The sequence below is a fragment of the Coturnix japonica genome, chromosome 14 (genome assembly GCF_001577835.2).
Source record: "Coturnix japonica isolate 7356 chromosome 14, Coturnix japonica 2.1, whole genome shotgun sequence".
In the NCBI taxonomy this organism is placed as follows: Eukaryota; Metazoa; Chordata; class Aves; order Galliformes; family Phasianidae; genus Coturnix; species Coturnix japonica.
This window is the reverse complement of record NC_029529.1, coordinates 5,762,998-5,787,088: the sequence shown is the minus strand read 5'-3', so window position 1 is coordinate 5,787,088 and position 24,091 is coordinate 5,762,998. Positions and strand designations below refer to the sequence as shown.

At 45.2% G+C, this 24,091-nt stretch overlaps 1 protein-coding gene across 5 annotated transcripts in view; it reads right to left on the bottom strand.

Annotated features, from left to right (window-relative positions):
- LMF1 (lipase maturation factor 1) overlaps window positions 1-24,091 on the bottom strand; it is a 148,747-nt gene that overhangs the window by 114,083 nt on the left and 10,573 nt on the right. For 2 of the 5 annotated variants that reach the window (XM_015876946.2, XM_032447597.1), the window contains one exon: window positions 14,714-14,724. The exons of 1 other annotated variant lie outside the window; for it this stretch is intronic. In XM_015876946.2, coding sequence (XP_015732432.1) covers window positions 14,714-14,724 — 11 coding nt within the window. Of the gene's footprint in view, window positions 1-5,706; window positions 5,833-12,834; window positions 12,929-14,713; window positions 14,725-24,091 lie in introns of those variants that run through there. 2 more of the 5 variants (XM_032447599.1, XM_032447600.1) reach the window with 2 other exon arrangements.

Sequence of the window (24,091 nt, the reverse complement as noted above, 5' to 3'; positions counted from 1 at the left end):
CAACTGTCAGGAGAAAAATTTGATGGGAAAAGTATCAAGGGAACGATCAAGAAAACCTTGGAGAGGAAATTAAAACATATATGTTCTCACAATTACAATCCACTTCAAACTTGCGCTAGCTGAAATCTGTATTTACCCAAGGCAAAGTAACTGCATAATTGCACTCCTCAGAAATGTCTGCAAGACTAAACACGTGCACTGCGGGAACAGCTGGCCCTCCACTGCTGCTTTAGGATGTCCATTGCCTCAGCTCAACACCCCTCCTGTGTCCTTCCATCAGTGCAGTGAGCGGCTTTGCACCCTTCCAACATTCCATTATCATGAGTGAGAATCCAGTGTGTGTTATGCTAGCAATCAGATGTGCCAGCTAGTGCTTGAATACAGCAGCAAAGCCCCATCACCTGCCCACAAGTGACACGCAGTGGCAGCACCAGCAGGTTCAGAACTACAGGGCTCTTGGTTCCTTGTTTTCTGCCACATCCATCAAATCAATTTCCCTTGGCAGTGAATTAAGCACACTAATTATTTCTGTCCCTGGGTATTCCACCCCCTCAAGCTACAGCGTCCAGACAACTGTTGCCACTACATCTGCAGAGCAGGAGAAAGCTATGGAGGAATCCTGAAACTCCTGCCACAGTAATGTGATGAAGCAATAGCTAAAGCTTTAAGCTTTACCATTCTATTTTTAATCACACTTACACCCCATAGCCAGTAACAAAACAGCAATAAAAGACAACCCTAAACCCAGCCGTCTCCTATAGCCAAAAGATCACACAAAAAACCCACAACAAAAACAAACAGAACCCAACCACCACCATGTCACAGGATGCAATCTTACATTTCAAACTTGCTAACAAATCAGCTGGCAATGCTTCCACCCCCCTACCCTCCCCAATGCATTTTTCAAGTCATCAGTCGCTTCCCTGCTTCATACAGTTCTCAGTCATTTACTCCTCATCCTCTCTGCTACAAACACAATCGATTGCACAGTAAGTTTCTGTGCAATTCAGATTTTGCTCCACTTGTAATCACAAATTAAACCAGTAGGAACACGAAAGCAGCTCACCCAAACTAACAGCTATGGTTTAACCAACACTTGTTTGGTGCAAAAAACCAAGCAGTGCTATGAGCATGGGGGTTTGCATGGACAATGCATTGAGAAAGATGTCCCAATGCCCACGCAACTTCTGATCATGGTTAACCCAACAAAAACAACATCCTTGCTCTTCTAACAGTGTGCCTTGGCCATCTAATGAAGCACACAGAGTCAGGCATTCCCGCACACCTATTGCCAACCGTAGACCAAGGCCCTTCTCCAGCCCAGCTACACACATCACAAAGCCTTCCTGTTAAAGGAGAGGAGAACGGTAACATGTTTAGCTGCAAATATGACCATTCGTCAAGTTCAGCTGAGAAGCTGCCAGCTGGAAGGATTCCGAGGTCCAACGATAACGTAACACCGCATGCAGCAACATTTTCCTTTCTCCCCTTGCCACCCCAGCACAGTCAGCCGTGATGGTGCTGCCTGCAGCCTGGGTGGTGAATTTCCCATGCGGGTGACATCAGATTCACTCACGAGGATATTCTGTAGCATGTCATTAGAATTTTTCCTTCTAATTTGAATAAGAGGGTTTTTTTTTTTTCCTCTATTCCTTTTAATTTTTATATAAACCACTGAAATCAACCACATTAAAAATAAAAATCACACAACAGTGACAACTGATATTAAACAGCTATTCACATATGTCCCAATACCACAAGACCCAGCTCTCCCCGCTGTAGGAAATCCAAATGACTTCAGTGCATAAAATGAAACATACGAATTAATCACTGCTTTTTTTTTTTTCCCCTGCCCTCAATCCACAACGTTATTAATTCAGGCTGAAAATACACGTGCTCCAGAACAAAGAGTTACCCAACAAGGGACCGTGAAGCTCGTAAGCATTCAGCAATTGCAAAGCCAACCTGGAAATGCAAAAGTCCTGCTTGGAGGGTTACCACTGCAGCGGTTATCAGTGCTCCAGCAAAGCAGGGCAAAATATCCTGCTTAAATGCTGACGTTACAACTGGATGGAAGCACCTCTGAAAGAGATGCTCGAAGAATGAATTTCCTTTACGAACAGAAGTTATTACCCACTCTTTGATGTGAACCTTCAGTAATTAAGGAGGGACTCGTCAGTAATGCTGAGGGCTTGGAGCTTCCTAAGTGGAAACACGTGGGAAGGTAGCCCGAGCACGGGGAAGGCTTACTGGAGTGATTTATCACACACCTGAGGCTCTGCAGTGCTCACACCAATAAGTCCCTGGATGTAAGGGAGGGGAGGGGGAAAGAAAAAGCTTTATTTAAAACTCATTTCAAACACAGTAAGAGGACCAAGAGTAATTCTAAGGCATCTGCATTATTTGTCAAAATAATGACGTTATAAAATAGCCAGTGCTACATGTGGGAGTGTTTAAGAAAAGATGGTTTACACACACAGTTATTTTGCTCTAATAGATGCAGCACTGCTCAGCAGACTAGAAAGTCCTTTAAAGAGATCAATAGCTGTTTAGCACAGTGTATCGCTGCAAACAGCTATCGGGGAGGATAGGCTCAGAGTAATGATGAAACTCCTTAAAAGCTCTGCAAGTGTGGAAAATAGACCTGCAGCTCTTTGATATGCATTGACACCTATGGAAAGCTAACATTTTACATTCAGCACAATACAGTGAGTTATTTCTGTAGTTAAAAAAAAAACACCAAACAACCAACAATAAAATCCAATCACTTGTGAGGTGATTGGGCTTCCGTTCCTGGGCTTGGTTGTTTCCTAGGATGAGGGCTCCTACGTGGCATAGAGCTCAGATTGACACTGCTTTGCAGGATAGGTGCAGGTGGGAATGGGAGCACCTGTAACCGATGCCAGGAGGGGCTGAACACAGCCAGCACCAGCTCCAGGTCTGCACTAAGCCCAGATCAAGGGACTGCAGAGCCCTCCTGCACCATCAGCCAGCCCCTCCCCTAACAGAAGCACGCTCAAAGCACAGATTTTTTGGCAGTTATCCTTGGTTGGTGGGATCATCTTCAAAGCAGGGTTTAACAAAACCGTGCCACTGCACACAGCTCCCATAGGCAGCAGCAGCCCAGGAGGCACTGCCATATCCCAGCAGCTTTATACCTGCTGCTGCTGCCCTGGCGCCCCAGCAGCACGCTGATTATTCTGGCTTCCTTGTACACAACGCCAAGGACACAAAACTGAAAACCCCACGATTTCCAAGCACAGCTCCAGCAATAAAAGAAGCTGCTGGTAACTGAGGATTTAGAAGTGAAATAAAACACTCGAGAAAGATATCCGTGTATGGGATAATTTTCAAACCAGAAAGTGCTGACCCTTAAGAGAGTGACATGTGTCGTGAGTCTAATTTCATTTGACTTCAAAGTCACAAAGCAGAAGTTCAAAACGCTGTTTGCAGCCATAAGTTAGAGTTAAAAGCTATTATTTAAAAAATAAACTAAAATACACACACTGATTTCTTCTGGATATAAATCCAAAAGGTAAAATTGCGCAACATCACTACCCCATATTTAATAATAACAAACAGATGGGAAAATATCATAATAAATTACTTTAACTGTCCAAGCTGTGCGCCAGAATGCCTTGGCCAAATTCCCCTGCTTAACTATCTATATACCATGCACAGATCTCAGAGGACTCCATATTCCCATAGGTTGAAATCGAGCCACTTTCTTTAAAACAATAACAACAAAATCACTTTGAGCTGCACTACAGGGCTGACAACACTGCAAAACACAAGCAAGGATTTACCAGAGCTGTGCCACATCACAGCACACAGGCAGCTGCAGGACAGATCACAAGCCCAGCACCCTGTGAGAAACTCCCAGAAACATGGATTTATTTCTGCTCCGAGGTTTGGTTCACTCCTATATCAGGGGAATGTTTTAAAGCCCAAATGATGCTTCAGATGGGACCTCACCTGCTGTGTGGTACAGACACGAGACAGCTCTTTATGTTGAAAACCATCCAACCTCCTTCCCAAGGGCTCAACAACCACCACAGCTGTGAATCCTAGAGCCTTCTAGGACAAAGCTCTGTGACATGCCTGCAGATATGCACCAGTGTTGAAATCAGTGTGGAACAATGCTGGGCAGCCCTGGGCAGAGCTGAGCATCACAGAAACAGAGAGATGCAGAGGAATCCCATCCACCAATGCCTTGGGATGCAGCCCCACACATTCCTACGTGAACATCACTTATTATTATTTCTTTTTTGAAACCTGAATTGAAAGCCTTGCATCTCAAATTTAAAGCCTTCTCCTCTCCCTCAGCTGTATGAAAATCTGAATAAGCCAAAGGAGACAGCAGGTCAAACTAAGAGCCACACAAAGATACAAAATCAAGAAGTAACCCCAGACTTTCCCACCTCAGCTACCTGCCCCTCTATAACCCGGAGCTGTTTAGACCAGTTTTATCAGTGATTATATCACCCAATAGCCTCAAAGCACAGGACAGAAGTCCAAACCCCAGAACTAAAACATTATTCTAATCACCCAAACAGCAAACACTCACTCTTCAGTAGCGACTTTACATGTCAATCTGGAAGAACCTTGGGGAAAGCCTTGTCCCCGTTTTATGTAAAGAGAAAAAGGATGCAGAAGACGAGGTCAGCACATGATGCAAAGCACACATCAAGTGCCACTGGCCAACGCTAAAGCACAGCATCTCCATCCACTGCCCTCCCCAGTGCCCAGCAGCATGCCTGCAGCTCCACAGCCAGCACCCACCTCAGTTTTGCTACCAGTTTCCCCAAAACGTGAGGTTTTTCACTGAGGAATTATGACTCAGACAACTTTGGCACGCATGCAGGAACACCACCACAAACAGAGATGAAAATACAAGAGAGCTGCAATAGAAACGTCAGCTGTTCCAAGCCGAGTTGCAAGAGCCAAAGCACTGCCAACACTGCAGAGCTGGAAGCTGTGAGGTGGAGCTGACTTTGAAATCCTGACACTTATCTCTTCTGACTAACATAAAATATGTACCTTGGCTCGTGCTCGCTTCCTATATACGACTGGGAAGAGGATGGCTTCACACTGCGGTTTCACCCAGTTTAGAAACGGAAGAGAAACCCATGAGAAAATCATTTTGCTAGACTAAAAATAAATAAATCCTTTTTCTTTTCCTCTTGTAAAGAGTTTAAAGGAATACGGTGGATGCGATCAGGAGGTGGCCGAACGTATTCATTCAACCCCCAAAAAAAAAGTTTAATGCCACGGATTGTACAAAGATTTAAGTTCACAACTACTGCACAGTCATTATTATGTATTATGATGGTCATTATTACGTGTTTCTTCCAGCAGATCAATTTGCTAAGCAAGGGATGAGGTAAGGAAATGCAGTTGTTAATAAGCCCAGGGATAAGATCTCAGTTTGGTTCTGAGATGCTGCAGTTCCATCTTTTCTTGCATGCACAAACACACGTTTTGCTCTATGTGGAACTGACTCCTACATCTCTACACATTGTCACTCTGCCCTGCAAAACTTGCCTTTTTAATTAGAAAGACAAAAATATTAATTTCCCCCGATCCAGAAATCTCTCCAAACAACTGCATTCCCACAAAGAATTTCCATTTCAAGGAAGCAGCATTCTCAGACAAAGGAGCCTTAACAAGAAATCCCTGGGCAGTTCCTTTCATGTGGTCACTTACTTTTGCATCAGTTTCTGCAAAGACAGCGAGGAGTGACAGTCTGTTCCTGCCACGGGGAGATGAAGGGCTCCAGCACTTCAGGAGGAGATCAAACTTAACCTCTGCCTTTCATTTCATTACCCAGTGCCAGCGCTTCCAATAGTCTTTATATGTGGAGGGAACATAAGAAATGCAATAAACATCAAAACAGTTTTGCAAAGAAACACACAGCATAGATACGTAGCTTTGTTAGCACACAGTACCATCGAGCAGCCAAATACCCTTAAAAGAAATAAAGAGCACAGTCTTCCTCTTCTTCCCAGTAAGAAAAAGAGAGACAAAACGAACAGACCAAAGCACACAAGGATGCACGTCCTGAAACCAGCCCTTTGTTCTATTGGTCAAGTTGCTGGATTTAACTGGGTTTTATTGCTTGGCCAAAAATGTTCCTGCCAGCTACAAATATTAAAGCACTCTTCCTCCTTGAGAAATGCCATTTCCATTGCAGTGCTGTTAATGGTCCTCTACACCTGTGGTTGTGCACTTGGGATCTTGCAGAGACACTCAGGGGAAGTTGCAGTTTTGTTGATGATTCCCAAAAGTGAATTTTTTTAGAGCCTACACCAATAAAAAAAGACAAAAGATCTACACTGCTTAATACAACTACAGTGCATTTCTGACCAAATATTCCTAATAGAAAGCAACCAAAATCTATGGAACTCCACTAAAAGTACCAAAAACCAATATCAAATCCAGAATAAGGGATGAAGAAGAACCAAACAGAGTTGGGCTCCTTACAAAGGGTCCAAGAGTCAGTGCTCTGCTCTCACTGGCCCTTCTCATAGGTCCTCACACAGCCCCATGCCCAGCTCTGAGACACCAAGGTCTCAATCCTCCAATCTGCAGCTCTGCCATATACTTGGGGAACAGCCGCCCAGGGCCAAACCATCCCCAATGAGCACAGTGCTCAAAACCTTTCATTCAGAGCTATAATCATCCTCTATAAATTACTGCCATAAAAGCTTCAGGTGGTGTAGATCAGGTCAGAGAAAGGACATCTGAATGGTTAACCAGACACAGATAAATCAGGTGTATGTTAGAAATGACAGCGTGATTAATGGAAAAATAAAAACGCCAGCAGTCCCTTGGATGTCCTTTAGTTTATTATTATTATTACTCAGGGATTACTCTGAACATCAAGGTTTATTTGACTTCAGAAAAAGACAGAAAAATAAAAACAAAGCTCGTACTGCCTTGCCAGGCTCCAACTCCTGATGAAGGCATGCCTTGAAGACAGCTCTGCCCATCTCCTATCCTCTGCCATCAAAAGCTTGGCAATATTGCAATGAGTTTAAGTAGCCCCTTGCTGAGAGGCATCAGCTGCCGAAGCCAACAGTGTCATGGAACCAACCCACTGTTTTCCCTGGATTCTTCCCAGCTTGTCCTTCTTGCTAAAAACTCCACCATCTCCCACATTCCAGGTGCGTAATACCTTAATCTGGCCATTTGGCTTGCAGCACAATCACAGCAGATCTGACTTTTTTCTAACAAGTAAAACCAAGAAGACAGACAATGCTTGGGGCTATCCCAACTCTTAGCATTTGTGACAACATGCAAATATTGCAGGGAAAACAAGGCTGCCATTAGCCCAGGTGGGCAGCAGGAAACAGAGCAGCTCGGACACAGCAGCACAGTGAGCACTACAGCCAGAAGGAAAGCATTGCTCAGGAGCAGAAAAAGCATCAGTAACCCACAACGAGGCAAAGACAAAACAAAGCTCAGGTCCTCTGCCATCTCTTATAGAAACCTCGTTTCAAACAGCTGTCAGAGTTTTGTTATTTTAAAAACAGAGCAATAATAATAATAATCCCATAGCGAACTATTTACAAGAACCATTTTTGTGGCTGTGGTGTGAGGTTAGCCTTGCCGGAATACTTTGCTCCAGTTCTGCAGAGGGAAAATTCAGAGTTTTGTTCAACTAATTAGAAGCAACCAAAAGAGGGAGAGAAGGGAGGCCTCCTGGCTGTGGGTGCAACTGCTGCATCCTCTCACCACCCCACAGCTTGAGCAAAGTCATGGTGCTCCCTCCTGCCCCATTACCTTTCCCAAACCCATCTGTGCTGCAGCCCTGTATCATGTGTCCCTGCTGCTCCTTCGTGCTGGGTCAGTCCTGAAGGCAAGCAGAGCAGTGCAGCAGCCAGGCAGGGCCAGTGAAGCTCTGCTGAGCAATGCACAGAGCTGAGAGCTGCAGTAGTTAGCATTCCCAAGGGCTTTTCCAAGGGAGTAGGGAATTAATCACACTTGCCCGGCCACACTCCAACTGGGTAATTACATTTGACCTCCCTAAGCTCCCCAAACAAGTGGATATTGTGTTCAGGTTGCCCTGTTTAACGTGCTGTCCACGTGCATTATGAGGCCATGCTAACCATCACCCGAGCAGTGGTCAGCACTTCCCTCACCTCTTGTGAGCTTAGAACAGGCTTGGGATACTTTGGCAAAGGAAATGCCTTCCTATCACACAAACAATAGCAATCAGTCTATGCTGGAACGTTTGGACATCAGTTCTCCTCAAAAATGCTGAGGATCAGAGAGAGAGCTATTGTTCATTTGCACCTCTCTGAACAGGACACTAAAAGTAGGCATACCTAGATATAAAGAACTGACACATCTTCTGCACAGGGAGCTGTAACTGAGAATACTGCACCAAATCACAGGTTAACAGGCTGAACACAAAGCCAGCATCTGAAATGCCCATATTTAAAATAAAGACCCACAGACATTTTCTTCAGCCAACCTCGTTAGAGTTAGAAGGATAAAGGGAGACATCAATTCCATTGGCAATAAGCACATTAAATCCTTTCCCTCGGATGGAAGAAAAGCCCATCACAATGCATTTCAGAAGATAATGCAGAGGTTATGATGCTTTGAATATAATACACCCCGGCTATTTGCACATACATTAGCACAAGCAGATGCTGTGGTTATAATTGTCAATCACTACACCTGCTCCAGCCAAGCTACAGGTCTCTCAGCTGTCATTAAGTACAGACCATGTTTTCCCAAACCATGATGGACAAGGATCCAACTTTAACATGGGAGAAAGTGTGATTTAGCTCAACCTCAGCAATGCCCTAAGACAACAGCCTGATTTGAGCAGAGTCCTGCTCCTGCTCAGCACCCAAACCCAGCTTCACTTTTTCTAAGGAGAACCTCTGCCTGCAGAAAACATTTTTGTTTGTTTCCTTTTTCATTAAAGCTGGGACAAAAGTCAGCCACAAGAGCAGCAGAGAAACAATCTGCTTAAGGAAAGGGCTTCCCAGTTTCTGCAAGACCAGCGTTCCCATTCCACCCACTTACATTCCTGGATCAAGAGAAAATAAAATCACATCCGCAGGCCGGCACTGCTTACACAGGTCGGCAACCAAACAACATGGCAAACTGCTGGGAGAGAATTACTTGTGCAGGGAAATGGTGCTTGGAGAAGTCACACATTCGTTCCAGCTTCGCCATTTCCATCAGTCCTTGTTAAGGAGTGTTTTATCCTTTAAAAATAATTTGCATAATTGCCGCAATCAAAGGCAGTACTTTACAGTAATGACTTTAATGGCAGATTTTTCCTTAAACATTCTTTTAAGGAGGTGCCTTCCCAGGCTGGTGCACCCACGTGTGGAGAAGCAAAGGCAGGAGGTGATGCTCAGGAAACAGAGGAGGGCTGAGCTGCTTTTTGGTTTGTGCTTTGTTTATGGATCCCTTTTTGATGCTCAAAATGTATCTCACACCACAATCTGACACTTAAACAGAATCTAGTACATACATGGGAAACATCCTGGGGTTTCTTTTGCACATTTTGACCATATGTAATCATGTTATGAGGGAACCTAACTCCTTTCAAGGCTAAAACAAGGTCTAAGTGTGCCCACGTCTCAGCCTCTATGTCTTCCCTGACTGAAGGTTAGCAATAAAAAGTTAAATACAAAGCCTGTCAAGCTTCATTCAGTGCATACAGCAGTGGCTCCTGGGCACTGGGATGTGCCACGAACAGCAGCACAGCCACTGCAGCAGTCAGGCAACACAAACCCACCAGAAAAACATCAAGCATAGATTACAAACTGTGCATTACTTCATGCTGTTGGATCAGTTGCTGCTGACATCCACGAACAGACAAGATACCCCACCAAAGAGATATCTATGAAAAGAATTGAAGGTCCTTTCTCCAAGACTCTGTGTTTTTTGGGGGGAGGCACTGCAGGAACCCAGATGTAGAGCAGCAAAGGGGTGCAGGGGAATGTGCACAAAGGTGACAGCTGCTCTGCATTTCTACAGCACAGGACTTGCTGCAGCAACTTTAACGAGCTGTTTCAGCTGAAGCAGGAGCCCCTGCCTGCTACTCTCAGCTGCACAGGCACATCTACTCAAGAATACTCAGACAATGGCTGCAGAGCTTTGGTAGCACTGTAAATAACTATTTAAAACAGGCAAGGACCATTGGCCCAGCTTGGAAAATGAAGCCAGATTTGGAGCTCATGTGATGGCTCCAAAGGAAATCCAGCAGCAGAAGTCAGCAGGGCTCCACTCTTGCTTCCACATGCCATCCCAAGGAGTGCACCTTCTGCATTACCCACTGCAATCCCCAGCATCACCCATGGATGCTCTGCACATGAAGCTCTCCTGGGGTCCCAAAGCATCCCAGCTCCAGTCTTCATACACCTGGGAGTAGGACTCCTGCTTAATTGAGGTTCCCAAACGAGAGAGAGGCCCGGATGAAGGCACGCTGCCCTTTAATGCAGGTCTAATTACATTAAAACAAAACGCTCTCGTGAACATGGAGAAAGGCTGGGGAGAGAATCAGACAAGCTATAAATTAAAGCAGAGGATATGAATACCATGCAGGCTGCAGTGCTAGGGTTAACGTGGGTCTGGAAACAGTTTAGGGAAAACCTGGTGTGACTAGAGGCCAGCTCCGAGTTTAGTTGCTTTGGGCTAATCGTTTCCTTCAGGCAGGCTACTCCAGCACACTAATAGGTTTTAATAAAAACTTCCAATTGGGCCAGTAAACCCCTCATTAAGCTGTTTTTAAAGCATGAATTTAAGAGCGGCGAGGGTAAAAGGTCACGAGGAGTATTTAATTCACAACGGCTGGCAAAAGGTGCTGTTGTGATTGAAAACACCAGAGTTCAAGTGTCCAGGGCCACATAAACATCCGACTCTGTCACTAGACCTGGTTAAGTGACAGCTTGAAAAATAGATTTAATAAGACAGAGAGAAAAGTTTCCCACTCTTACACGAGAAATAGGAACAGCAGATCACGGTAATGGCCAGGAACAGGAACAGTCACTAAGCCAGCCCAGCTCTCGCCTCACAGCAGGGAAGGATGAGGAACAGCACTGCAGTTATCAGGGTGCCTGACCCATTGCTCCTCCCCAGAACTCAGTAAGGCCTCATGCTGCCATAAAGCCAAACTCTCCAGGAATACCAGGGAGTGTTCTGCATCCCTGTCAATTTGCTCACTGTGATGGCTTGTGATCTCAGCTCCATCAGCAGGCACTGCAGATAGGTCTGCAAGCACGAGTGGCTTTGCTCAGAGCACAGCTCAGCCCAAAACTTCAAGCTTTGTAAGCTAAGTTTTAGCCTTGCACAAGCGAGGTTTGACCCAAGTGCTCCCAACTCTCATTGTCCTCCGCAGCCACTGCTCTGCTCACAGTGCAGTGCAAACTCACAGGAAAACTTCATCCCCTTCCCTTGGAAAAGCACACTCACAAAGGAGAACATCTCAATCTCACACTGCGAGAGCCAGAACCCCAGCTGTGCACTCTAACATTTCATTTTATGTCAATGCACATCTAAAATTCAAGATCCCTGAAGACCTTTTAAAAGAAAATTCTCTTCGGAACAATTTGCATTGAAGTACAGAGCGAGGATTTAACAAGTAATGGAGAATTACATACACTCCGCTCTCAACTTTTTATTCTACCTCTAATCAAAACACACTTCAGCTTAAATTCTGAGATAACAGATGCCACACAAAATTCGGGAGCAGGCAGAGATGGGGACTAAGTTATTTGCTTATTCCATGTTTAGAGATGATAGAAAAAAAAAACTGGAGTTTAATTTGATGTTCAAAGAACCTCTATTTGTCTCCCCTGCAAACCAAAATTAAGATATTTCATTGCAAGAGGAAAAAAGCTCTTATTTTTAAAGCACGCTTCCAACTCTGGCCATGCAGTTGGACTGCACAGAGTATAGAAGCGAAGCTCTCTGGAACCATCCCCAAGGAAACATTTGCTTTGGCTCCAAATAGGACACTTTTGTGCATCAAGAGTCAAATAAGATCAGCTGTTTCCCAAATCCTTTCTGTTTAATGAGCCCATTGATAGCCCAAAGGTAAACAGGCACATTTCTGACTTCTTTTTGCATGTTCCTTACTGGGAATTCAAACTGCTGCTCTGAGAGGTGTCTGATGACCACAGACACAGCGACCTGGAGTCAGAATCTCCCCAAACAGTTGCATCACTTTCCCACACTACACCTGGATTTCTGCTCTACAGAGAGATGTGGCAGCCTGCAACAAACTGAGATCTCTGCAGCCCTTCTGCAGCTCTGCATGGCTCCCTGTTTGTATCCCACAGCACCTCAGCACTACTGCAGCACCTCAGACCATGCACTGTGCTATCAAGCTGTCTTCTGAGTATCTGGAGTTACTTAATGTAATAAGAACAAAAGAAAGAGAGTGAGAAACCCCATACAGGAGCATCACCTTCTTCAACGCCTCTGTGAGAGCAAAGGTGATAAATCACTGCACAAACCAGGTTGAAAAACCTCAAGGTATCTCAGACAGAAGCACCATCAGGAACTCTTGGTCCAGAATAACATACCCTTACCCAGAAAGAGCCAATAGTAGCCATGCTGTCAGCACCACAGATCTGCTCATGCAGCTGTAGTCTCACTCTATGCCCGAAGAAAAGAAACCCTTAATTTTAAGGAGGAGAGAAAAGACTTTCCAGAAGGATAATAAGCTGGTCTTGCTGGTTGTAACACAATGGAAAACGTTATCAATGGCAGCAAAGCAGCAAGGTCCAAAACCGTAGCAAGTGAAAATACACTGAAACGCAACAGCTGTGGGCACAGAAATAAAGGGAAGAAGCTGCTTACCTTCAGAAGGTACCTTCAGAAGGCCTCAGGTACGCAAGGATCTCCAATAAGATCACCTTGCCTCCACTGCCAACTCTTAAATGAGGTCTGGGAAGGGGTGGATCCTGGTTCCGTCCCTTCTGATCACTCAGGTACATTGCATACACCTGAGCTGCCCTGGGTTAGCCCTGCCTTCCTACCAGGTGCTCAATCACTGTTCTGAGTTATGACTCAGAATTTCCACTATGCTGCTTCTCTATGAGGTCACTGGGTTCTGTAGCCTTCAGCCAGAGCCAGACTTGGCTGTGAGGATGATATTTAAGGCTGAGGATGGTGCTGCCATAGGAGCCCAGCTCTCCCAGAGCAGCCTGCAGGTGTGCTGTGCTGGGGGCAGGCAACATCTCCACCTGTTCTCAAGGCTCCAGGAGCCCCAGCTCAGCAAGGAAGGACCAAAGCATCTTCAAGCACTGCAGCCAGCAAGCAGTCTGTGTTCAACCCCCAGAGCACTGCATTACAGAGAATAGCATGAGAAGGATCCAGGTGCACCACACACCTAAGCTGCATCAGCCCACTGGGACAGATCTGGTGCAGAACCAGCACGTGCTGATGAAACACACCGTGCTGCACCTGAAGTCAAACACAGAACAACAAATAAAGCCAAGAAATCATTGCAGCTCAGCTAATTTCAGACCAGCTCTAACCCTCAGGCTGGAGCCCACTCCAGGTTCCCAGCACAGAGCACCTCTCAGAAGCAAACAACCCAACATGGCTGCTGCTCTGCACTGCAAAACCTCCAGCATGGTGCCTTGCAGCCCATTCCCCAAGCAAGGTGTGTTTTTAATAACTGTTACCTGACAGCAATAAGAGCAAAGAGCAGAACCTGTGGCAATACCAGTTGATCCCATTTGGCCTAACAGCTTGTTGTTATTTCCAGACTCGGGAGTTGTTTAAAATTCATAGAGACAGCCTGCAGTTTTAATAGAGGCTACCAAAATCCATTCTAAGATGTATCCAAATAAAAAAAAAAAAAGAAGCATGCTTCCTGGAGGGGAATAGGAAACAGTCAGCATTTACAAAGATCTCTCCAGGAATTTCTATTTATTTATTTATTTATTTAAAGCTCCTGCTTTGAAGTAGATGCTACCAAAGAAGAAGGCTTCCCAGAGCTCAGCAATATTTAATGTACTTCCACAGCAATGGATGGCAGTGTTGTTGTTTCAGCTATATTATAACAAAAATATTGTGGTTTTCCTGTATTCTAACAAAAGTAGCTCGAGATTTACATCTCATTCATCTCACTCAGAAATGGTCCTTAAGCCAAAAACAAGGAAGGGAGAAACCCTACTGCGTACAAAGGGCTTCAGAAACCCTCGTAGGGTGGCTCTCCAGTCAGGACACAAAGAAGGGACAAAAACACAAAACGCCACTTGGGAAAGGCAGCTTTTGTACAACCATTGGTGAAAGCAGGAAACATACAGAAGATAAATAACTTGGGTTAAAACTACAATGGGTGCCCTTGCTAACACATGTATGAACTCATATGGCAAAGTCCAGCCAGTTTAAATATCCACACCAGTTTGGAGCAATTAGCTAAAATACACAGTGGGGAGAGCAGTTCACCATACTCCTCTGCTTCTCTGTTTGGTGAAGCATCACCTCACTGGCACACAAAGATGGTAGGTGCACTTGGAACTTGTTAACATGGCCATTCTGAACAAGGAGAAGGATGCGAATCCCTGAAGGGGATACAAGAAGGAATAAAGAAATAAAAGGCAGAGAGTAAAAACAATCTTAAATGTAAACATTTGACAGAGGGAGAAAGTTGAAGTAAAAGCTACGTACCCACAAAGGCACCAATAAATTATTACTGCAGATTTTTTTCTTGTTTTTATTCACTTACCAAAGGAATACCTGCAAAACAAAACGGAGAAAAAAAAGCAAAAGTAATTAAAAACTCAGTTAATTGTTCATAGGGACTTGTGCCTCTGATTACTCTGAGTCCAAACTCTACACAGCTTTTGGATTTCAAACCATCTGCCAAGGAGGACGGCTGCATGCCCGCCCCATGCAATGCACAACCCAGGGCACCATGTGGCAAACTGATGCTCCACGTGCCCTGTGGCCTACATAGGCCTACTGCAAACAGTCCCAAAATTCATTCAGCAGCTCGCTACGTATTTAACAACAGTTTCACGTGGGTCTACCAGCATCTACATAGCTATAACTTTAAAATGCGCTGCTAGTTTTAAGCTCATTAACAAACACTGCTCTTTATAAAGATATCTGTCATTAAGGGCAACCCAGCTTCACCACCCTCCACCACAGTTGTGGCGCACCGAAACAAACTCACACCAACCATTCTTATTTCTTGGCAGAAGGAAAGAACCCCCCGAGGCTCATTTGAAACACACGCAGACACACACACACCAAATGAGGGACTAATAAAACACTGTATTCTTCTGAACCACATTCAGTTTTCTGACGTGTGTCTGTTGCTGATTACATCAATCCGGGCTCCGGGACTTGCCATGCGATGACAGGCAAACACTTGTGAATTTACTTCTCTGAAGAAGTTTGGGATGTAAGCACCAAGGAGCCCAAACCAAACAGCCAACTCTGCACACTGACAGCAGCAGAGCTTCTTGCAGGGCTTTTTCATAGGTATAAGCGAGTAGGTACCAAAATCTCCTAGACTTCAGATTGTGGCTTGGAACTCAATGACTGTTCTTCCTTCTCTTCCTTTCTTACATGGAGTAAACAGACATAGACTTTACGTAAGAAACACTTCCATCTCATCACCCCATGCCCTGAAGTCTGAAATATCACCCAGAGATAACAACAAATGAAAACATGGATTTGATTGAGTTTGGGAAGATGCCCAGTGCTGTGACTTCTGCTCTGCTTATCATTAATGCCCCAAGTTTTGCAAGTTTGAAGTGTGTTCCATTCATATTTTCTAAATCAAAGAGAAGTGTGATGCCATTCCTGCTCTTTGGTGGGAGAAACACTCATTAGCCCCAATTCATCATTAGAGACAAATCTCATGTCACACTTGGAGAGACTGTAAATATCAGCTGGGAATCATAAACACGATCAAATACTTGGGTTAAGTTGTTTTCATCACATTGTCACGCTGATTAATTCTAGCTCTAGTGTAGATCTGTGTATTCCTGGAAAGCAAAACCTCACAGCAAAGTGTGGTTTGAACTACAGGAAGCTGCATCCCTCCCCACCAACACATCCTCCTGCACGGAGCCTACTAATGAATAGTATTAAAACAGACAGAAAACTCACGTTTCCCAATGCCTGCTAGGAAATATTTACAACCAAAAAGCCATCCTACCCACCACTCATATCCTGGCATTGCCCAGCCCTACAGGGCCCCTCCAACCAAAGGGATTTTCATAGGCAGGATAATTCACGGCTGCATCCCCAGCCTGCAGCTGGTGTTAACAGCTTCTCTCACTGCTCTCCACAGAGAACATCCTCTGCAGAAAGTGAACCCAGATGTCAACTTTCATCTTCATTATGAATCTCTCATTCTCTGGACTGCATGGCTTAGGATGGGGGAGAAGGCTTTTTGGGTAGAACAGGGGCAGCTTCTATTCTCCACCAGGATACAGCTCCAAAACCTGCAGGCATAATGCTGCCACAGCAGCTCCTCTGCACAAGAGAAGCCAGGTAGAGCCTAGATGTGGTGCTGCTTCCCAGTGAGGAATGGAAGGTGACACTGCTGTCCCCACGTCACTGGTGTTGCCCATGCATGGGAGGTGGCAGCAGGGACAACACAGCTGACAGAGCTCAGCTCCAGCCACAATTCCATATATTGCATTAGGAGTGAAGAAAGGGCAAAGTTACAGAACTCACTGCTGCTATCCCACATGTGGCACTCCTAAAAGTGATGGAATTAAGTGCCTGAAAGTGCACTAGGTGATCACAATGCACCCAGCAAAGCCATAAACACTTCAGGTCAAAACCCATCTTTTCTCTATATATTTTAATATGTATATATATATACATATATATATGTACACACACACACACACACACAGTGATTTGCACTTGGGAATCCACTTCTCCAGCACACTGCCTCCGAACAAAGCCAGCTGGCACACATCACTTCCAAGAGACCGACTGTCCATCAAAACGAGCTGACAGAATTAACCCAGTGCACCATTAATTTCAGAACATCATTAACTTAAAAGTGTGGGGGTAGGAAACCTTATTGACAGCTGGTTTCAGTTGCTGCCAAGCCTTCAGCATTGCACAGCGGTTGCGGGGGGAGGAAATAAGCTAGAATGGCAGTAAATGAAACCACTCGTCTGGTTTCTGGATTCACTTTATTGTGGTTGCAGATCTCTAAAAACTGGGATCCTGCGCTCTGTAATTACAACATCCACGTTTCAATGGAAGGAACGGGGATAACATCATAAAAGAGGGCTCGAAGGGGAGGATTACGCCTGGGTGTGCGCCTGGAGCTGGGAAAGGTGCCCGAGCTGGGGAGGAGCAGTGGATGAGAAACCAACGGTGCCATGATCTGCCCCTCACAAGGCAGGGAGTGAGGCTGGTTACATGACCATATACACATTACCCAAGCCCTGCAGCCTGTGCTCATTTCCAAAGTTAAAGTCACTGTGCATCCTTGCCTTACATGATGGCAGAACTGGCCAAATTCAAGCAGTGCTGACTTTGGATGAATCTTTCCAGTGCCAAAAGCAGATGCTGAAGCAGCAGCCTCGAGGAGCCCACTGTGAGCTGCTCCTTCCACCAGGATCAAAGCAGAAAACACAAGAGCAGGAAGCAGCGCAGCACCCAACCACTGCACACCATGAGCAGAGCCAGCTCACACAGGCACTGATGGAAAATAAGAGTGTCAGCATCAGCTTGGTGCAATGACACTCTGCAATGCCAGGCAGCACATTGATGCACAGGAGTGACACAAAGCTGCAGGTCTGCCTCTCTGGGATGCTGCAGCAGACAGGTTTTGTGTTTCAGCTCGCAGCACATTGACGGGTAAAATCTGAGAAATGCACTTCAGTAACTCTGTTCCTTGAGGAAATAAATCATTGCATTGCATTAATCTCTAAAGGTTGCCCCCCCAAATCTCCTCCTGCCAGCCATTCTGCAAACACATAAGATTCCCCATTAAAAGCAGCTTACAGAAGGTTATGTGTTTCAGTGAAAGCACTGTACGAAGTTCACACAGACATGAGTTATTTCATCTCCATCTCCTTCCTACCACTGAGTCTTCCCCCAGGAGAGCTTTGCCTTTGCAGCCACTTCCCTCCCACTCCCCAGTACAGCATCACTGTTTATCCAGACTGATCTGGAAGTTCCCTCCAGCAGCACAGCTCAGCCCTACACCTTTCTGGTGCTTTGGGTAACCCAAGCCCAGCACAGAGCCTGCACCACCGACAACAAGCATTCTCCAATGTAAATGTTTGGGTGAAGACCCTCAGGGAAGTCAGCAAACAGCTTCCAGAAGACCAGGACCCCTCCCTGACCCTCGGTCTCTTTTGGGCTGCACCAACCTCTCTATTCACATTCTTTCTAACCACAGCTGTTGGGGAACTTAGATGAGTGAAGCAACACAAACATGTGCTGGACCAGGCTGGGCACATGGAACTATTTGGCAAGTTACAGCTTTAAAATAAATAAATAAATAAATAAATAAATTTTTAAAATTGTGAAAAAAACATTATTCATTCTTTTACTAAATCTTTCAGCTGTGGAATCAATACCCAAATCTGCATACTGGATACAGCTGGCGACTGGATGTGCCAGATAATAAGCAATTAAAAGTATATTTGTCTCAGTCTCTGGCAAAGCCCCGTGGTACATCTGACACCACGCAGCCATGCCACAAACCACAGCATGATGATCACTCTGGACTCTCGTTTTCTCATCGGCTGTGATTTGCAGAAGTGATTGCAAGCTAAAGACAGTTCCTGCAAAGGAAAACAGTGCTATGTCATTATCTGCCCATACGCATGGCTCTCTGCACAGCTGCCTTGTTCCATATCCCATTCTGATCGCTCCTGAAGTCTTGTATTTCTTCTGATGAAATCAAGTTCAGGGCACATTCAGACAGAAGCAATGGCTGCGACTCACTGAGGAGGCTGAAGGTCACAGCCTGACACTGAGGCTGAACACAGAGCACTGCTGCTGCACACATGGCTGCATGGGACCCTCAGCACAACACCTGAGAGCACAGTGAACTAACAGTGCTGCAAGACAGCCAAAGGTTTATTAATTAAAAAGAAAATAATAAATAATCCAGAGGTGCTCTATTATTGAGCAAAGTAAAGTCAATAATCACAGCAAATCACTGCATACAACTGATTCCAGGGATTTAAATTCCTCTTCTATGTCCCCCTTTTTAAACTTACTTGAATTCCTACAGGCATCCACATTATTTAAATAAGACTCACTGTAAAGGTGCTGCTTGCTACATAAATGCAGAGCCTCGGTCAATACTGCAATCTCCCATGCTGTAGTTGCTCAAGAAACCCTGGCACATCATTCCACCAAAACCACTTCTCTTGTTTTCCTATGCGTTCCAATGGCAAGCTGCACTTGCCACGGCTCAGTTCTCCCCCAAGAATCTATCCATGGCAGCAGACAGCAAACAGAGCTGAGGCAGCCCAAGACTCCACTGAAGCATCTCATGACACCCCGTGAGGCATTTGGCAGCGCTGCTCACATGGAGCTCCTTGTATTCAGGCCGTTGCTGGAGCTGGCTTCTCAATCCCTGCCTGCCTTTGCAGTCCTTTCTCACAAACCAATGCACAGGTTTGGCAGAAGACAAGGGCAGGGATGCTCTCAAGGCTCCTGGAACATCCTGCATCACCTTTGCTCCTCTCTCCAACCCAAGCACCCACCCTATGGCAACTAATCCAACCACTCCAAGCAAGGCAAGCAGCAGCCTCACCCCCAGAACACACGTTTATGGTCTCACGGATGGAGGAAGGAGAACAGCAAGTGCCAGGTGATTGCATCGGCCCCTCGGGTGGCTGCTGAGCAAACATCAGCCCAGGGCAGGGAGGGGAGACCTTAACGCGCTGGGGGGGATGCTAAATGATTCATTTCTGACATCAGCCGTGATTAAATTTTAATCTCTCAAACAAAAATGTGGTTCTCATTAGCCTCATTAGTTCCCAGTTGTACTGCAAGGCAACAGTGTCACATGGTATTAATCTTTGTTTTCATTAATATGTCATATCAACTGCCCGCGTCTGCTCTCAGCATTCTTTGAAACTGATCCGCTCCCTCTCTTCTCTAGGAGTAGGAAGTGCCAAAAAGCAGCTTCCTCGACAGGAAGGATGACCCCCTGAGATCCTTCAGCTCCGGGTTTACATTTCTAGAGATAATCTTTTCTTTCTGGGGAAGGAGGGAGGGAAGTTTGGAATGAAGGGATGGTAGGGCTGTGAGCCACAATAACAAAGAAATTCCTGAGGTTTATAGCCAAGGCAAGGGCCAGATAAAGGAATGAGATATTGTACATTTCCTTGTTGTTGTTGTTGTCATTGGGATGCTTGAGGGAGCTAGAAAAATAAAGCCAGGTTGCAGACAGGGTTACTTGCAAAGCCCTTAGTAAAGTCCAAATAGCCCCAACGCAGCATACACATCAAGGTGATATTTGTTAATGTGGCTTACCTGAAAACTTAGATGCCTTTTTAAATGCACAAAATGGCACACTGCATTCAGGCACCAATATTAATTATTGCCTGCATTTCAAAGTTTAAAATCTGATGTTAATTAAGCCTTAGACCCTCAGTACAAGCCTCGTATTACTTCCAGACAGGCAGATAAAGCAGGAGAGAGACCACAGTCACACAGTTAAGTACAGCCCAACACGTCCATCGCTGCCTATAGGAGAGGCTTCAGCAAACTCCCGAGCTGAACCAGGCACATCAGTGAAACCCAGGACACACAAAGTCCCAGTCCCTGCTGGCACACTTTGTGAATCTTCAACACTTGCTTGCTCAGGGGTAGCCAAGGAAGCCTTAGTGAGCTACTCATGCTGCTGAATATGCATCAGCCCAAATGCACCAATTCCATGCACGTACCTTCATCCACATGAGGTGGCTCTGGTTTGCCAGGTGCTCAGCGGATGATTCTGCATCTGAATTCTGAATGCCTGGTCTCTTCTTGTCATAAGACAACCATCCCCGCAAGCACTGTGCCCTCATTGCAAGGGTCACAAACCAGCACGCTTAAAAAGGCAAACAAAGTTTGCTAAATCCAGTCCATAATTCACACTACGGTTGATTGACACACTGGAACGAGAAACCTGTTTCTAACTTCTACTGGATAGGGTGTTGCTAGACAAAAACATAAATGCTTTAGATTATTTAAAAATATATAAGCTATAGAATATGAGAGGATAGAAAAGGAGAAGTCCATCTGATGGTATGAAATCCCTCCTGGAGAGGGAACACCGCAGCCCTGAGCATCTCATCAGCCCCCCAGCATTTAATGGAGTTCAGCCTGAACCATTCACCAGATCATCTGCTCACAGACTGTGATTAAAGTCCTGCGTAGGTCAAGTGGTTTTTAATGAGACCTATAAAACACAAAACCCTCCATGACGTACGAGTCTTCCTTCTTCCTCTATTGTAAGTGAGCTTCCAAGGATGGTAATTTAATTGCAATTAAATTACACGCCTCACCTACACGCTTTCCTGACCTGCGGTATACCTGTCCATTCATTAAGTATTTAACATTAGAAGACAAAAGCTATTAATATTACGGTCCATCAGCTAAACATGAAGAAAAACATGAATCCGGAGCCTGATAGATGCCTGTCCTCTCCTCTGTGCTCCAGGAAAGTAGTGAAGCATTTGCAGCTTCTCAGAACCCACCATAGCATACAGGCTTCAAAGGGCACCTGCACACAGCTCCAGCTGACTCACCACCACTCTCTGGCATTGCGCAGTGGTGAAGCACTGCTCAGATTCATTTTCACCGCAGCAAAGAATAAAAGGAGCTTGTATAGCATTAATTTATCTTAGATATCTGTTAGCAGTACCTCCACTAACATATTCCACAAGGGAAGAAGGCACTGAAAAGAACACTGTAGCCACCTCAAGCTACAGCAAGTTATTTATTGGCTTGTTTAACACATTCCCTCGAGCCCCTGTAGCTCTACCAGAATCTCAGTTATAAAAGGAAAAAAAGGTAATAGGATTTAAAACAATTCTAGCTTTTGTATCAAGTGACTTATGCACTGCAGAACGCACTCTAACAGTGGACAATGTCTTGTGCAATGAAGCAAGGCAATGGGAAAGGAAAGGGTTTTCAGACAATATCTAAATGTCAGCTGGGAGGGGGGTAGGTTTGCAGAGGAAACAACAGAAGAAGAAACAGGAGATCAGTGGCAGAGTAGTTTAAGAGTTTGTTTATATAAGAAAATGTAATAGCTCTCAGGAGACACCTTAGTGTGGGATAAAAGTGATTTTATTCCAGAATTATGAATTCACTTTGGAAGTGCATTAGTTATTCTGGTACAAAAATGATTCAACTTCTGCTAGAACACCTCTCCCCTAGAGCCCATCCTGACAAAGGACCTGTTCTGCACAGCCCATCCCTGCAGACAGAGGCTGCAGCAGCATAGGGAACAAAAACCACAAACGGAGGTTTTGTGAGGTCACCTGCAACATGCACTTGTGCTTTTCAGAAGGGACAGCTTTTCCCATTCCTGTTCGTATCTACTACAATCCATTATATTCACATTAACACAGAAAACAAAATGCAAACTGTATGAGAGGCTCCCTTAAAAACATGCACAGGCATCTCTAGATTCACTGAATAGTTTCTATTATTGCTAAACGTGGAGCACTTTTTACTGTTGTAATGCTGTAATGAAGTAAGGAATAGTCTGCAACAGCTGCAAGAAAACCAATGCAGTGGTCAAGCATTTCATTCAACCTGTGGGTCAGACTACAAACATTCTTTTGTGTTATTTTAGTGTACAGAAATCCTGATAGCCACTTCCTACCTCAAAAGCAAAAGTTCAGAATAGCAGAGGGGGAAATAAATCCAGTATCTTAAAACAGTCATACAGAGCTTGTGATGCGTGGCACCATTACACAGACACAGAACATGTCCAGGTTTAGTCTGAAAAGACTCTGGATATCACAGCTGGCTTGGGAACAGAGTGCTTGAAACTACAAAAGCTTCCCTGTGCACCTCACTTTAAGATTTGGCAATCCTGGTTCTGCATTTCACAGGTAGCAAAATTAACATGCTTTGCTCTGAAGGCTGGCCTAGTTTTGAGCACAAAGTACATCTTAATTCATACAATTCACCTGTGCTTTGGTGAAGACAACTGTGAAATGGCCTAGTCAAGGGTTTAGGGCCAGGACAGAGTCTTGGCTCCAGTTCTCAGCATTTTCAGGTTTCCAAAGTAATCCTTATCATGGGAAATCTATCACAAACATCTCACACCAACCTGTAGCAGGAGCAGCTTTCTTCCCTGCATACACACTAGCTTCTAAAACCCATCCTGCAACTGAAAGTACCAGGCACCATCCAGAGGAGCAGCTCCATCTTCCAGCAACTGGACCTGACCCTGCCACTGTGTCCAAGGATGTGACCCCCAGTGCTGGGGCACAAGGAGCCCCATTCTCCCCCCTGACACCTCATTTCCCACATCCAACAACTAACCTCCTCCACCATCCAGGCAGGCATCTTTCTCCTCCTGGACCTTAAATCCTGATTTTTTGTCTTTTTATTTTTGGTTGGCTTTTTTCTGTTTGTTTTCTTAAATCGATAGGTGTTATAACACACCCAAAGGCCTGAGCTGGCCCCTTGCAGTGCAGTTGCAGTAGGCTTTGCTCCCCCCAGCTCAGAGGCAGCAGCACCAGGAGGCAGGCGACGTGCCCGGCCTTCCAAAGGGGACGGTTTGCTCTTCTAAAGCTTCCTCTGACTCTGAGCCCAAGCCAGCTGGGCAGCAGTTGAAAGACTCCCTCCTTCAGCAGCGCCCGGCATCTGGAGCTTCCAGCCCAAAACAAATAGAAACATTTAAAATTAAAACAGGAAAAAAAAAAAAAGGCGATAAAAAGAATAAATTGTTCCTCGCTGGCCTAAAGAGAACTCTTTCTCCCTGTCCCCCCATATCTCCTTGAACTGCTTTCCCAGTGTTTGCTGGACAGGAGCAGCCCACAGCCCGTGCCCAGCAGTGCCGGCTTGCAGCACTCACACCTGCAGAGCAGCACTATGAGCAACTGTGCAATAACGGGGCCATGAGAGGAGCTTCTTCCTCATTTCAGACACT